The 15,692-nt window shown below is 42.8% G+C and overlaps 1 protein-coding gene across 2 annotated transcripts; it reads right to left on the reverse strand.

Moving 5' to 3' along the window:
- Positions 1-1,015: 1,015 nt before the first annotated feature.
- On the reverse strand, positions 1,016-15,454 carry ZNF483 (zinc finger protein 483). Of its 2 annotated transcripts, XM_032308452.1 has the most exons (8): positions 15,368-15,421; positions 14,854-15,009; positions 12,994-13,538; positions 11,256-11,344; positions 10,026-10,155; positions 9,566-9,661; positions 1,848-6,275; positions 1,016-1,622 (listed from the first exon to the last, which is right to left on the reverse strand). In XM_032308452.1, exons 3-7 carry the CDS (start codon positions 13,379-13,381, stop codon positions 4,735-4,737), a joined length of 2,244 nt encoding a protein of 747 aa, XP_032164343.1. In that variant the 5' UTR covers positions 13,382-13,538; positions 14,854-15,009; positions 15,368-15,421; the 3' UTR covers positions 1,016-1,622; positions 1,848-4,734. The 2 variants fall into 2 exon arrangements, with proteins under 2 accessions (XP_032164343.1, XP_032164342.1); XM_032308451.1 differs by lacking the exon at positions 14,854-15,009 and having other exon boundaries at positions 15,368-15,454.
- Between the last annotated feature and the right edge of the window lie 238 nt (positions 15,455-15,692).

The following is a 15,692-nucleotide window of genomic DNA, read 5'->3' on the forward strand; positions in this document are numbered from 1 at the left end:
ATCCTCTCTGCAGTGCCTGCATCAAGGACTGATTTCAACTTCCAGGTCTTACAAGAAATACATTTCCTAAGGCTAGGACACCCATAGACAGTGATTCCTCTGTTGGATCTCAGGAAAGTGAACCAAAAACCTTCGGGAAGAGTCTCTGTTCTAGATGACACCGACATCTTTGAAGAACTGAAAACAGGGACTCTGCTATTTTACATCACTAACGTAGTCAAAATGGTGGAAATGTTCGTTGATGGATGAATGAACAAAATGTGGTATATACATATGACGGAATGTTGTTCAGTCTTGAAAAGAATGAAAATTCTGACACATGCTACAACATGAACCTTAAAAACATTTTGCTAAATGAAAGAAGCCAGACACAGAAGGACAAATATTCAATAATCCCATTTATAGGAGGGGCCTGAAATATTCAAAATTCAGAGAGACACAAAGCAGAATAGTGGCCCCCAGGGGCTGGGGGCAGGACAGAATGAGGGATTACTGTTTCATGAGCTTCAGTTTGGGATGACAGACAACTTCTGGAGATGGACAGGGGTGATGATTACACAACAACACGAATATACTTAATGCCACTGAGTCATACTCCCAAAAAGGGTTAAACTGGTCCATTTTAGGTTATCTGTATTTCGCTATGTTAAAAACCAATTCAAAAGTAAGTAAATAAAAAAAGAATCACTGACAGGCGAAGCTTTATCCTGTCCTGTAACCTGACAGTAGTTTCTTCAGTGGAAACTCATTAAGAAGAAACACTGTGAAAAACAAGGTCTTTATTTTAAAGTAGACAGAATATTTTTTTTTTTTTTAAGATTTTATTCATTCATTTGACAGAGAGAAATCCCAAGTAGATGGAGAGGCAGGCAGAGAGAGAGAGAGGGAAGCAGGCTCCCTGCTGAGCAGAGAGCCCGATGCGGGCCTCGATCCCAGCACCCTGAGATCATGACCTGAGCCGAAGGCAGCGGCTTAACCCACTGAGCCACCCAGGCGCCCAAAGTAGACAGAATATGTTAAAGGGCTGATTTTAATACCTGTCAATGTACCTAAACAGCATTAAGTTAAATACTGGTTTTAATAGTATTAATAAATACTGCTAATTTTGTTAATAAGAACAATTTGATAAGAGATCAAAAGAAGTTTAAAATCTCTTGATTATCTGATAGGACATAAAAAATAAATTTAAGTACTTAAGTTGATGGCCCGCATCGACTATCCTTTAGGCAATTATAGATAAGTAGTTATTAAAAACAAGCTTTTTATAAATATCATGCAGTAGAGTTTGAGGCAGCTCTCCACGTCTAGTATTTCTCCATACTGGAGAAAGGACTTTCACGTAGAATATAAAATATGACAGCTCAATAGACCTAACTCTTTAAATGGAAAAAACCTTGAATAAACATTTTGCTGAAGAAGATAAATGAATAGCTATTGAGTACCTGAAAAGATTCTCAACATCATTAGCCATCAGGGAAATGTAAATTAAAACCACAAAGAGATAGCATTTCAACCCTTAGGACAGCTATAATGAAAAAGGCAGACAATACCACAAGAGTCAGTGAGGATGTACAGAAACCTGACTGACTCAGGGCTTTAGTTTCCTTTTCATTTAGAAATTACTATTCAGGGGCGCCTGGGTGGCTCAGTTGGTTAAGCAGCTGCCTTCGGCTCAGGTCATGATCCCAGCGTCCTGGGATCGAGTCCCACATCGGGCTCCTTGCTCGGCAGGGAGCCTGCTTCTCCCTCTGCCACTGCCTGCCATTCTGTCTGCCTGTGCCCGCTCTCTCCCCTTCTCTCTCTCTGAGAAATAAATAAAATTAAAAAAAAAAAAAAAAAGAAATTACTATTCAGACCTTGCCAATGAAATTCTTAAGAAATAATCCACTAGTCCCTGCATACTCCATTCCTCTGAGGTCTAATTTCACAAACAAAACTGAAAAGTTACTCTGTATGATTTTCTACGTTCTCTTCCTGCATTTCACGATCAGTGGAGTTTGTTCAGATTTTAAGATCTATATTCTCTGACTGTAGGGGTCATTCAGCGCTGCTCAGAACGAAAAATCATGTACTCACCTACAAAACAATTTGGCAATATCTTAGGAAGTTAAACAAAATTTACCCTGTGGGCCAGCCACTCAGGCATCTACCTAAGAACAATGAAAATGTGTCTACAGAAAGACTTACACATCAATGTTCAAAGCAGCATTATTATGAACAGCCAAAAACTGTAAACAACCCAAATGTCCTTCAACTGGTGAATGGACAAAATATGGTATATCCATAAAATAGGGTCTCATTTAGCCATAAAAATAAAGGCCCGATGTGCTACAACATGAACTTAGAAAATACATTAATGAAAAACACAAGACCACATATGATCCTATTTGTATAAAATGTCCAGAAAAGGCAACTCGACAGGGACAGAGTGATTGCCTGAGGCTAAGTGTGGGAATGGGGGTTAACTGTAAACGGGGCTGAGGGATCTTACTGAGTTTATAAAATGTTCTAAAAATGGACTGTGGTGATGATTGTACAATTCAGTGAGTCTGCCAAAACTCACCAATTGTACACTTGAAATGACCTTTGTATGTAATTTCCACCCCAAAAAACTTGCTTAAAAAAAAAAAAAGAAAAAAAAAGAACCTCTATGTTCCAGACATCCAGCTGGTACTGGTATAAAACCTCCTCTTATGAATGTTGGAGGCTGTAACTAGTGAACATCCTGGAAGAAGCCTCGTCTCAAGAACTTTACGTATTTCTCTATAAACTGTATCTTTAAAAAAAAATCAGGGTTTATGTATGTTTGGAAAAAAAGCCCAGGTGAATGATCTTCCTAAGCCATTTTCTTTTCATGGCTAGAATGTCTCTGGTCGGTCCATTTAGTGACAATTATGCAGACCAACATACCATACAGCAGTATCTGAACTACAGGCCTCTGGGGGTGGGGGCAGGGAGTGGGGGTATAAGGAAGAAACCAAAAGCATTATCCAGAGGTAGTATCGCAAACCTATACCCATTAAATCGCAGCAAATATTGCTGAGTCTCCATCAGCATTCAGGATCTCTTCACTTCCACAAGCCAAGTTTTCTGTTTTCGTTCTCCTTTATTAGGGAGCGACCTCAGATTTCAACTTTATGCACTTCTTGGTACCATCGCTGAATCAGAAGGGCGCCTCCAGAACCCTAGGACTTGAGACCTACACCCGACTCAGGGTTTTAGTTCCTCTTTCAGTCAGAAATGGTTATTCACACTCCACCGATGAGATTCGTCACAAGAAATAATCCACTAATAACTGCTCTCTTCAAGTCTAATTTCACAACAAAGCACTTAACTGAGAAGTTATTTTGTGGGACTTCTACATTCTTCCGCTGTATTTGACTATCGGGGGAGTCTCTTTAGACTTTAGGATACATATTCTCTAGATGGCAGGGGACCATAGTATCAAGTTCCTATAGTCAGGGCAAGTCAAGTCCTATAAATCAGAGAACTTGGCTGGTAGAAGAGTAGATTCCCTGTGTAAAGGCAGCAGCTGCTACCCCAAACCAGTGGACTACTCCACTGAAGTATGGGTCAGGGTTAACAGCCCTTATAATTTTTCAAGGCAAGCCTTTTATTTTTTGGTATGAAATCTCCTAATTTTTAAATTTTAAATGGTGACAAGTTCCACCCATCCACCCACCTACACACACACACGCACATCTTACCATGCAGATCAACCAAAACATCAAACGGCTCAATCTTAGCTTGTGACCTTTGCCATACACCATGTTTGCACTCTGATTATAGGGGGGCTGTACTTACGATAAACAAGCTTTTAAAAAAATAGAATTTTCTTTCGCAAAAGATAATCCATCCAGAATAGCTCTGTTTTCAACACCCGCTTCCTTCCCCACCGCCCCCTCCCCAGCCCCCAACCCATTTTCCTAGGACCGGTACTCTCATGGCTGAGATGGCTCCAATGTTTGCCCTCTAGATTCCTAAAATCCCCTCAGTCAAAGCCCAGAGGGAAAAACAGGTTGGGGTACTTTGTCCAATAAAAACATTCCCTGAAGACACACCGTGTGAGCTCTGCCGACTCGTTCCTGTTGATATTCTAGGGATTCCAGCATCTGGCATTTGAAGAGTATACCACATTCTCAGTTCAGAATCTTAAATAAGTGCTTTTCTACTACCGAAACTTGCAAATTCCAATTTAGCTTATTCCCACAGCTTCAGAGAGGATCGGAGGTAAACTTAGAAATTGTCAGCCCCACCCCCTTCCTGCCACCAGTGAAGAAAACCCAAATTTAGAAAGGTCAAATGATGGGTCCAAGGTTATGCAGTGAGCTGGTTGGCAAACTGGGACAGAACCCAGAACCTAGGTTATGACTTGAGACCAGTTCTTGCTAGAAGAGGGAAATCTCTTGAAGAAAAAAAAAGGTTCATCAGTGGGTCTCGTGCACTCCTCTTGCTTTTTAAATCTGCATTTGATCTTTCGGAATCATTGCGCATCTCACCCTTTCTTCACTTTTCATCCGTTTACCAACTCTACTTTACTAACTTTACCAACCCTACTTACAATCTACCAAAGAAGAGTGGTGAATGGCAAAAAGTGTTTTTCCCAGCTGCCAACCCATTCAAGTTGTAGCTACTGATCAATGTGGTGGTCGTTTCCACCCTGGGTTTTTAATAAGGGACAATTTGATGAGACTCCACACCCCCCCCCCCAACCACCTTACTGTATTTCAAGAATTACTCTCCAGAATGAAATCCCCGATGTCTGATGAGGCCTGAGTTACTCTTAAATGTCTTTTCACATTCGTTACATTCATATTCTCTCCTTCCAGTGTGGATTTTTAGGTGTTCCACAAGGATTGAGCTCCGGCTGAAGGTCGCTCCACAGTAATTACATTCATAGGGCTTCTCTCCAGTATGAATCCGATGATGCTCGTTAAGAGATGAACTCTGACTGAAAGATTTCCCACATTCCTTACATTTATACGGCTTTACGCCAGTATGAATTCTCTGATGGCGACTGAGGAGTGAATGGGTAGGGAAGGCTTTCTCACACTGGTTACACTTGTAGGGCTTTTCTCCTGAATGAAGTCGCTGATGATAAATGACGGACGTAAAATGGCTGAAAGTCATCCCGCAGTCATTACACAAATAGGGTTTTTCTCCAGTGTGGATCCTCTGATGTCGCGTAAGGCAAGAATTCTGTCTAAAGGCTTTTCCACATTCACCGCATTTATAGGGCTTCTCTCCAGTATGAATCCTCTGATGTTTGGAAAGGGACGAGCTGTGACTGAAGGATTTTCCACAGTTGTTACACGTGTAGGGTTTCTCTCCAGTATGAATTCGCTGATGCTGAATAAGAGAGGAACTGTCACTGAAGGGTCTCCCGCATTCTTTACATTTATAGGGTTTTTCTCCGGTATGAACTCTCTGATGTTTGATGAGGTGGGCACTCAGGGTGAAAGCTTTTCCACAATCATCACATTTGTAGGGTTTCTCTCCGCTGTGGGTTCTGTGGTGTGGTGTGAGGGATGAACTGTCACTGAAAGCTTTTCCACATTCATTGCACATGTAGGGTTTCTCCCCTGTGTGAATCCTCCTATGTTTGGTCAGTGAGGCACTATAGCCGAAGGCTTTTCCACATTTGCTACATTTATGGGTCTTCTCTCCTACCTCTGCTCCCTCATCTTTATCTAAGGTTGCATCTTGATTTAAATTTCTCCAACATTTTTCACACAAAGGGGAGTTTTTTCTCTTAAGGGATGAGTTCCGCGTAAACGTTACCCCACAATTACTGCACTTCTGGGTCTTCGCGCCAAAATGCATTTTCTGATGTTTCTGATGTTCGCTTAGGGATGAAGAGTGACCTAAGACTTTCCTGCCTTCGTTACATTTCCGTGGCTTCTCTCCAGCGTGTTCTTTGCGGTTCAGAATAAGGTCTGAATGAAAACTGAAGGGTTTCTTGCATTCATTATACCTCCGAGACTTCTTCCTTAAGTAGACTCTCAGATGTTTAATTATTTCTGAGGTATGCTTGAAATTACTTCCAAAGGGGCTCTTTTCTGGGTCAAACTCCTCACCCTTACTGCCTCTCCCATGAGTTTTCTTTTGTGTGCCTGCCACTTGAGAATATTCCTTACTGCTACGTTTCCGGGACTCTCCCATCAGGCCATAATTACCACCCATTAGGCATCTTTCTATTATTTTATCTAAAGTTGATTCTTCTAGAACATCTTGATTTTGAGAGGATTCCTTCAATTCACCTCTAGGCTCACACTCTAAAAGAAATAACAAATAGAACGTCTCCCGTTTGCAATAAAGGAAGCTGTCCTTTTTGGGACTGAGATAGGGAAAGAGGTAGGAGTGACTATAAACATTATGAATATGAGCTTGGACGGTTTTCAGAATCTTAGGACACAGAGAAGGAGAAAATAATACAGAGAAACTAGGTAAATATAGGGGTTAAGAAAAATATTGGGGAAAATGAAGTTTGTGCTTTATAGTTAGAATGGGTTAAGAAAAGTATTGGGGAAAATGAAAAGTTTGTGCTTTATAGTTAGAATAAAGATGCATGTTCTCACCCTCATTTCAAATTTCTGTAATAGGCTCAAACTCATTCTCTTTAGAGCCAATCTATTTTCTTTCTAAAGATTTTATTTATTTATTTGACAGAGAGATCACAAGCAGGCAGAGAGGCAGGCAGAGAGAGAGGAGGAAGCAGGCTCCCTGCTGAGCAGAGAGCCCGATGCGGGGCTCGATCCCAGGACTCCGAGATCATGACCTGAGCCGAAGGCAGCGGCTTAACCACTGAGCCACCCAGGCGCCCCTCTATTTTCTTTCTAAATAATGATGACAGCACAAACATTTATTGAATGCTTAGTAAAGGCCAGCCCCCTGTATCAAGCACTCTGCTTGTATTTCCCTTAATCTTCACAAAAATTTTATAAAGTAGGTGCTGACATTAGCCCTGTTTTGTGGATGTGACAACTACACACACAGAGGAAGAGTAAGAGCAAGTAGCGTGCCTCAAGTCACATGTGTTGTAAGCAACAGAGCCAGATTTTTCATATATTCTGACACCAAAGCCCATACTTTTGATCCCTATACCCACTGCTTCTCAAAGCAGCCGAACAGCACTGAATTTACAGAAAAATGGTAATCCCATCATAGACATGCAGCACTGCCAATGCCAAACTTTCAAAGCTTACAACAGTCAACCTTAGGGATACACTCTAAGTGGGCATCCACCCACTGTCCCTCCCACACTACGGTATTTCAGTCCCATTCTTTCAGTCTTCGTCCTCAAGTGCAGTCCCGTGGCACCTTCCTGAACAGAAACACCCAGGGCCTCAGGTTCAAGTCCCACAATCCCCACAGATTTCTCCAATATCATACTCTAATTACACTCTCTTCAGAACTTTGAGCATCATTCAACTTGGCTCTTAATCATGAGGTCACACCATCACTTTCAAAAACCTGTTTTTTAAAGAGTTAACTATAAAGCACAAAATTCTATTCCCCAGAAGTTAACCCTTATTAAAAAATCTGTGCATTTTTTTATAAGATTTATTTTAAAAAAAGAGAGACAGCAGAGGGGAGGAGTAGAAGGAGAGGGTAAAAGAAACTCAAGCAGACTTCACACTGAATGAGAGGTTTGATGCGGGGCTCGATCTCACATCCCAGAGATCATGACCTGAATTGAAACAAAGAGTTGGAAGTTTAACCAACTAAGCTACTCAGGTGTCTCAGTACTATTGCTTTAAATGTATATTTCATCACTGATCATGACTTGGAACTTTTTTTTCAAATTTGTAGCAATTTAAAATTTAGTGTTGTCAGTTATTTTTAATTTTGTCAGCTATTTGCTCAAGTTCTTCCCCCATTTTTTTTTAACAGACTCAGCATTCCTTACTGATTTGCTTAAGTATTTTATTAAATTATAGTTATCGACTCTGCTTTGTCTACGTGTTTTCTTCTATCTGTTGTAAGTTAACTTTTTAAACAAGTTGTAAGGGATGCGTGGGTGGCTCAGTTGGTTAAGCAGCTGCCTTCAGCTCAGGTCATCATCCCAGCGTCATGGGATCGAGTCCCACATCGGGCTCCTTGCTCGGCAGGGAGCCTGCTTCCCCCTCTGACTCTGCCTGCCACTCTGCCTGCCACTTTGTCTGCCTGTGCTCACTCTCGCTTGCTCTCTCTGACAAATAAATAAATAAAATCTTTAAAAAAAAAAATAAATAAAATAAAAATAAAATTGAAAAATTAAAAAAAATAAATAAACAAATTGTACATCTACATAATGCTTCTGGGGGAAGGGGGGCACATTTATACCATTTATATTAAAAAATAATATCCTTTATTTAGGTACATATACTGAAAACAACCAACAGTCTGACTTTGGTTAAGATAAAATAGAGCTAAGTGAAATTATTGGTTTTCTCTTAAAAAATAATGTACTGATATATAAGCAATAACTTATTTTTTAACTATAAACTCAGTATATTTATTGTTAAATTTTAAGGTAAGAGAAGGATGAAGAAAAAATGTAATCCCCTAGAGATAACCACGATTAACAGGAATGTTCTCCAGACATTAAAAGAAAAACTATCTATATTTACATATTTAAAAAAATTAAATTATATCTATATATTTAGATATATACATGCATATAAACATTTTTTCCCTTTAACAAAAATGAGATTATACTCTCCAGGCTGTCCACTGGATGAATTCCTCCTTCTCCTTCAAGACTCAACTTAAACGTTAAGTAAGCCATTGTTCCTGTGTTCCCCATTCATCCCATCACTAATACTGTGTGGTTTGATATCCGTATTAAGGCGCACCCAGAAATGCACTGCTCAGATCTCCAACTCTGCGGAGTTACTCAGCCCCCACGGCTGCTGATTCGACACCAAAGCCACTTTCCCACAGCTGCTCCCAATCAATGGCAAGTACAGCAGGGACACAGGCAGGCCCAGAGAGACAAAGGACTCCAGAAAGAGGACTCCGGCTGGTGAACTCTTTTTTGGCCTTGCCAAAACTTTATTAAATGGCACATAAGGTGCCTGGGTGGCTCAGTTGGTTAAGCATCTGCCTTCGGCTCAGGTCATGATCCCAGGGTCCTGGGATCGAGCCCCATGTCAGGCTCCCTGCTCAGTGGGGAGTCTGCTTCTCCCTCTCCCTCTGCCCTCATGCTCTCCCACTCTCAAATTAATCTTTAAAAAACAAAACACTGCACATCAACCTAAGACACTTCCTACCTAGCCTTCCCTCCCTCCCTCTCTCATTCACAGGTGTTACACTCACCTTATGCTCTCACCGGTCTCCCCGTTTTCCTTCGCTGCAATTCTCCCCAGTAAGTCCCTGGCATAGCCAATCACGTCTTGGTATCTACTTCTCAGAGGACCTAAATGAATGGTCTCTCCAATAAAATGAATATCCCAGGAAGGCAAGTGGTCTATTCTAATCACCGTCTATTTTAGCATCTAACCCACCCAATATATTTCAAAGGCTCTTCACAAATGACTTGGCTAAGCAACTCTTTTAATTTCTTTGCTTTTCATCGACTCACCTGGTCTGGAGCCTTTTGAGATTTCTTTTTCCAGCAGCCATGGCAGTTCAACCCACTTAAACTGGGAAATCAAATCTAATTTGGAAACTGGAAAGCCTGCTCATAGAGAAAAGAATAAAAAATGACTGTTTCTGCACAGGGCAAAGATGTTCCAACATTCATACACAGCCTCAGGTTCTCCAGGAAAGAGAATGCTGTCAAGTACAGACATATTTCCTGGAAAACCAGGAGGAACTGGGGAAGGTATGTCTTGATGATAGCATAGTGATACTCAACATTTCCAGTTCAATGTTTTTTTAGAGAAAACATTGCAGAAAAGTACATTTTCAGAAATCATTTTTAGGATTAGTCTTATCAACCCTGCATGCCCAGCCAACACAGTTCATAGCACTTATCTTTCAATGATAGTGGACAAAAAGATATACAGCTTATACATTACATCATAAACAGATATCTTTACCCAGAAACTCTAGGCTCCTAAAGTTCTCCAGCAGCACTTCCTTATAGAGTTCCTTCTGAAAAGGTTCCAGCCTCCTCCACTCTCCTCTGGAAAAGCTCACAACCACATCCTTGATCGTCACGGATTCCTTACGAACACACAAAATACAGTCTTTTTCCATTGGATTAACACTCACAGGTTCTAGGGGTTAGGAATTGGGCACATTTGGGGCAGCCATTATCAGTCTACTATAGCAGTATCGATTACTACTGTGAGTAAGAATTTTTTTTTTCAGGGTGCCTGGGTGGCTTAGTTAGTTAAGCGTCTGCCTTTGGTTCAGGTCGTGATCCCAGTGCTGGATCCGGTTCCTGCTCAGTGAGGAGCATTCTTCTCTCTCCCCTCTGCTCACGCATGTGTGTGCTCCTGTGTACTCTCTCTCAAATAAATAAAATCTTTACAAAAATAATTTTTTTCTAAGTGATTTGTAACCATTGCAAATTATTCTAATTGATTTGTAACTAGCCACTTTTCTCAATTATTATGAGTTTTAATACCTGTTGATTCTCAGAGGTTTTCCAAATAGACCATGTTATCTGCAAATAACACACATTTGTCTTTTTCATACCAATATTTACCTCATTCCCTTCTTATCTTACTCCTTTGGTTAGAATATAAAAAACTACTAACAACAGCATGATTAGACATTCTTATCTTTTTACAGGCATTGTGAGAGCTGCTTTTTATTTTCCAATACCGTTCAGCTGGAGACATTTTTAATTGCAGTAAGGAAATATAATTCTATTTCCACTTGACCAATTTTATCAAGAATAACTAGAATTTTAGTCAACTTTTTTTTTTGTTGTTTTTCTTAGAGTCAGACTTGTGACAAATCCTTGTAACTCAAATAAAACAGCACCTAAAGAATGAGTTTGAAGGGGGTGCCTGGGTGGCTCAGTGGGTTAAGCCTTGGCCTTCGGCTCAGGTCATGATCTCAGGGTCCTGGGATCGAGCCCCGCATCGGGCTCTCTGCTCAGCAGGGAGCCTGCTTCCCCCTCTCTCTCTGCCTGCCTCTCTGCCTATTTGTGATTTCTGTCTGTCAAATAAATAAATAAAATCTTAAAAAAAAAAAAAAAAGAATGAGTTTGAAGAATGTGAAGGAAACTGTCTTCATGATTCTAATATCTTTATACCACTCTGTAGGAGCTCAGTAAGTATTCACTTAAGAATGAAAACCAGTGAAAGGAAGCTTACCCGGGACTCAGTACTTGGAAGGACAGAAACCATTTTCTTTTCTTCAGGATTCTCCTCTTGGGAAATAACAGACTCTTGAGAGACCGGATCTAGGAAGGGGGGAAAGGACACTCTAGTCTTTCAAATACATTGCTCAGACTAGAAATTCTTACACATACTTCTCTGCAGAAAAAGGTCAGAAGAAAGTTTTTCCCACTCCTATTAAAACAGAGATAAAAGCCACATACACGCTCTTTTCTAAAATCCCAGCTTTTCCCCCTATTCCATAAAACAGCCTTCGATTGCTAAGCTCACAATAATCGGGTTTCATTCAATCCACACGCCTACAGTTTAAATGTGTTTTATTTGCATAATAGTTATTTGAAAAATAGTCGTAGGCTGTATTAAGGTAAAGCAGCATATTCATTTTATATGTTAATTTGGTTTTCTTCATACTCCTAGCACAATGCCTTGCAGAGGCAATGCCTTGCTTCTTGAATGAAAGCACCAAACTGGTCTCAGGAACACACTCCTCTCCCAGGGTTGCCAGCAGACGCCTAAAGATGGAAATCAGGAACCTGAACATATCAACTAAATATATTACATACCCTGAGATGTCAAGAGCTCTTCTTCTGATAAGGGTTATGTATTTTTTAAATCACGCTTTACTTTCTTATGAAAAGAATTTTAGCTTATTGATTAGATAATCGAAAGGAATTAAGAATCAGAATTATATAGAAGGGACTCTTAAGGGAACTGTTCTTACAGAATGCTACAGCAATAAATTCACAAGCTTCTTTATTGCTAAGGGCTTCCGCTGAGAGGCTCTAATTTTGGAGAAGCACCGTGTTGCCATGACAGATAAGTCAGAGGTCAGGCAACCCCAAGGATGAACATACCAATTAGCTGCATGACCGCAGTTGAACTCTGCGGAGGTAAATGCCATTTCCCTATCCAGGAACTCTTGGTAGAATGCAAACTGTCCCACATATGTACTGAGAGCTTTACGGTAGTTCATCTGATACACATACTGGGGACATGGGCAGCATATTAATGGGATTTTATAAAACCTGGACCCCATGCCCTCACAGGGCTATCCACCCCATAAGTCTACCAATATTTTATGATGCTATATTACGATTCAGTTTATAGTTTATACATTGTTATGTGTATAATAATGGAATTTTAATGTTGGTCAGCGGCTCCTGCCCGGATGTTGCCCAGCAAACATGGCTGTTTAAATTTAAGATTCAATTCCTTATTTGCCCTGGTCACATTTCAGATGCTTAATGCGAAGCCCGAACAGTGCACAATGCATTTCCATTGTCGCAGACGGCAGGCGCCCCAATCTAGAAACCTGCTCCCCACACTCGGGAGGCAGGAGTTGAGACCTGCCCTGGACGGTGTGCCTCTGACTCCAAACGTGTGCAAGTCATTTCCTTCGCTCCCATGTTCTAAGATTCCCTTTTACTCAAGGCTGAAAGGAAAGAAATTAGTATTATACCTTATCATATATAAGCCCTCATAAAAGACTAAGCAGATGGGAATCCCTTTCCACAGATTTAAAAAAAAAAAAAAAAAAGAAGGTTCCAAGAGGTTACGTAGCTTGCCCAAGATTACACAGTAAAAGACAGGACTGATTCAGAGCCAGTCCCACTCCCAAACTGAGACTCAGCAATCAATTGCTTTCTCTGGGGGAGTTCACTTTCACACCTCGAGGAGGTCGCACCCGCTTCCTCCCACCATCTATAAATCTCACCTTCCTTTTCTTCAAGCGTTTGGGTCAAATCCTCTATCAGGGTCACCACTTCCTCACTACTCTCAGGATGCTGGGACTTTACCCAAATCCTGATCTCCCCAGGCAAAATTGTCAGGAATTGCTCAAACACCAAAAGCTCTAAAATCTGTTCTTTCGTGTGGATGTCTGGTCTCAGCCACTGAATGCAGAGATCCCAGAGCTGATTTAGGGCTTTTCTGGGTCCAGCCACTTCTGAGTAACAAAACCACCTGAATCTCTGTCTGAAAGTCTCTGGGTCTTTACTGTCTCCTCTCAGGATAGCTTCTTGATCCCCCGGAGTATCCATTCTTAGGACCTTGCTTGGTTCACTTGAGGCCAGGGTCTGAGGGTCTGGGGAGATGGCTGTCATCTTATTCAAGGATACTACAGCTTGCACTGTGGGTCAGCAGCAGGAATCCAATTTCCTTTAGACTCTAGTTGAATGGTCACTACAGTCCACCAACAGGCAGGCACTATAGACAGCGAAATATCAAGGGTTCCAAGCATTCAGCTTAGTCTTGCAGAAACTGTCAAAAAACAGAAGACAGTGAGTAAAACAAATTACTCCTATAAAACATTGCTCCTGGTTTGGTTCAGATGTATGCAGACACACACAGAAGGCCTAGAACAGCCCTGCCCAGCTGCTCCATCAAAGGTCTAGGTGAGAAGCAGAGGAGTTATTGAATGCTAATTAAAGATACCCTCTGGGGCGCCTGGGTGGCTCAGTGGGTTAAAGCCTCTGCCTTTAGCTCAGGTAGTGATCTCAGGGTCCTGGGATTGAGCCCAGCAAGAGGGTGGGGGGTGGGGTGGGGGGGGTGGTCTCTGCTCAGCAGGGAGCCTGCTTCCCTTCCTTTCTCTCTGCCTGCCTCTCTGCCTACTTGTGATCCCTGTCTGTCAAAAGAATAAATAAAATCTTTAAAAAAAAAAAAGATGCCCTCCAAGAAAACAATTTCTTCAGACTAAACACTCCTCATAAGCAAAACACATGAGAAAAGGCTCACTGCTACAAGAGAATCCAGTCACAAATTTCCTCAACATCTCCTGAACTGCTGTGGTGAACGGCCTCCCATTTTCCCACCAGGCGCTCAACTCACAAGCCTGATTTCCTATTCGCCTCTCAAATTTCTCACACAACCAATAACCAAATTCTGGCAGTTTTATTTCCTAAGGGCCTCTCCATTCTATCCTACTTAAACTACCCATACACAGCTTTCTTCAATCCAGTACCACACTATAGCCTACGCAAGCCGGGGTCCTATCACCCCTCATCCGTCTCAAGGTAAAATTCAAATACAGAGGCCCCGAACGAAGATCAGACACCCTGCCCTGAAGACCTCACCTCTTGAGCTCTAGCTGCCCGATGGACGTTGCGGCCAGAAAGAACAATCCCCGTTCCCACACACCCACCATCCTTTGCACCCAGCCATTCCCTCTCCTTGGAAGCTGCCTTTTTTCCCTCTCCTACCAAACTTTTACTCATCCGTTAAACTTGACTCCTTCCGACGGTCACCTCTTGCACAAAGCCTCCTCTAATCCCCAAGTGCTCTTCTGCACTGATCCCAACCTGCATTACATGTGTTCTTTCATTCTGCAAATAACTGGCTATCAGGACACTACGGGGACACGCGTGGACAGATCAGGCAGGGTCCCCACCCTCAGATAACACCCAGGAAATGACAATTCAGCCTGAGCGAAATGCGCTACAATGCGGCAGGTGGAAGCGCTCTCTCCCCCTGTTGCAACCATTACACCAGTCAGTACCCACCTCCGAGCACAGCCCGGCACACATGTATGCATGACGTCACTTACTCCTCCGCCAAATATTAAGCGCCAACCGAGTACCTGCACCGCGCTGCACCGCACCTGGCGCTGTGCGGTGACGAAGACACTCGTCTCGGTCTCCAGGGGGCCTACAACAGAGGCTCTGCGAAAATGTGGCGCAGGCAGAAAGAAGTTCTCAAAGGGAGGGGGGCGCTGAAGACATTTTGGTCATCACCACTGGAAAGGAGGAGCGCTACTGATACCTACCTGGCGGGTACAGCCAGGGATGCTGCTAAAAAGCCTGCAGTCACCGCATGGCCCCCTTCTCTACGCACACACATCAAGGAATTTTCCCGCCCAAAATGTCAGCGTACCCAAGTTTTAGGACCGTAGGCGCAGGGAAGGGATGGAGAAAAGCTCCGTCATTCAGGACAGTGCCCCCCTCCCCCCCCCCCCCCCGAAGCTGCGGCATCGGGAGTGCACGGAGAGGTCGCTCGGCTCCCCACCCACGCTCCACCCACCCCGCCCCGGGTGCATGCTCGGAGCCGGCGAGCTGGCCGCGGCCGGGAAATCAGGGGCCCGGGACAACCGCTACCTGCATCAGCACTTGCAGTCAGGACCAACGCCACCGCAATGAGCTTCTAGAAACTGGTCCTGCAGGACCTGCGCGCGCAAGCCGGCGAGGGGCCACTGCGCCTGCGTAAAGGCGCAGAACTACGATTCCCGGAATGCGTTTGTCCCGCTTTGCGAAAGTCCTGTGTTTTCCATAGGCTCCCACCTGGCCTGTTGCGCATGGTCATTGGGAAACGACTGGTGGGCTCGGCCACAGAATTATTGCTGCGCCAGAGGCCTAAAGGCCTGGAACCATCTCAGGTTTTCAGATTCATGATGCTCGGTCTCCTTGGTAACGTCAAACCATC

This window comes from Mustela erminea, chromosome 12, assembly GCF_009829155.1.
Source record: "Mustela erminea isolate mMusErm1 chromosome 12, mMusErm1.Pri, whole genome shotgun sequence".
In the NCBI taxonomy this organism is placed as follows: Eukaryota; Metazoa; Chordata; class Mammalia; order Carnivora; family Mustelidae; genus Mustela; species Mustela erminea.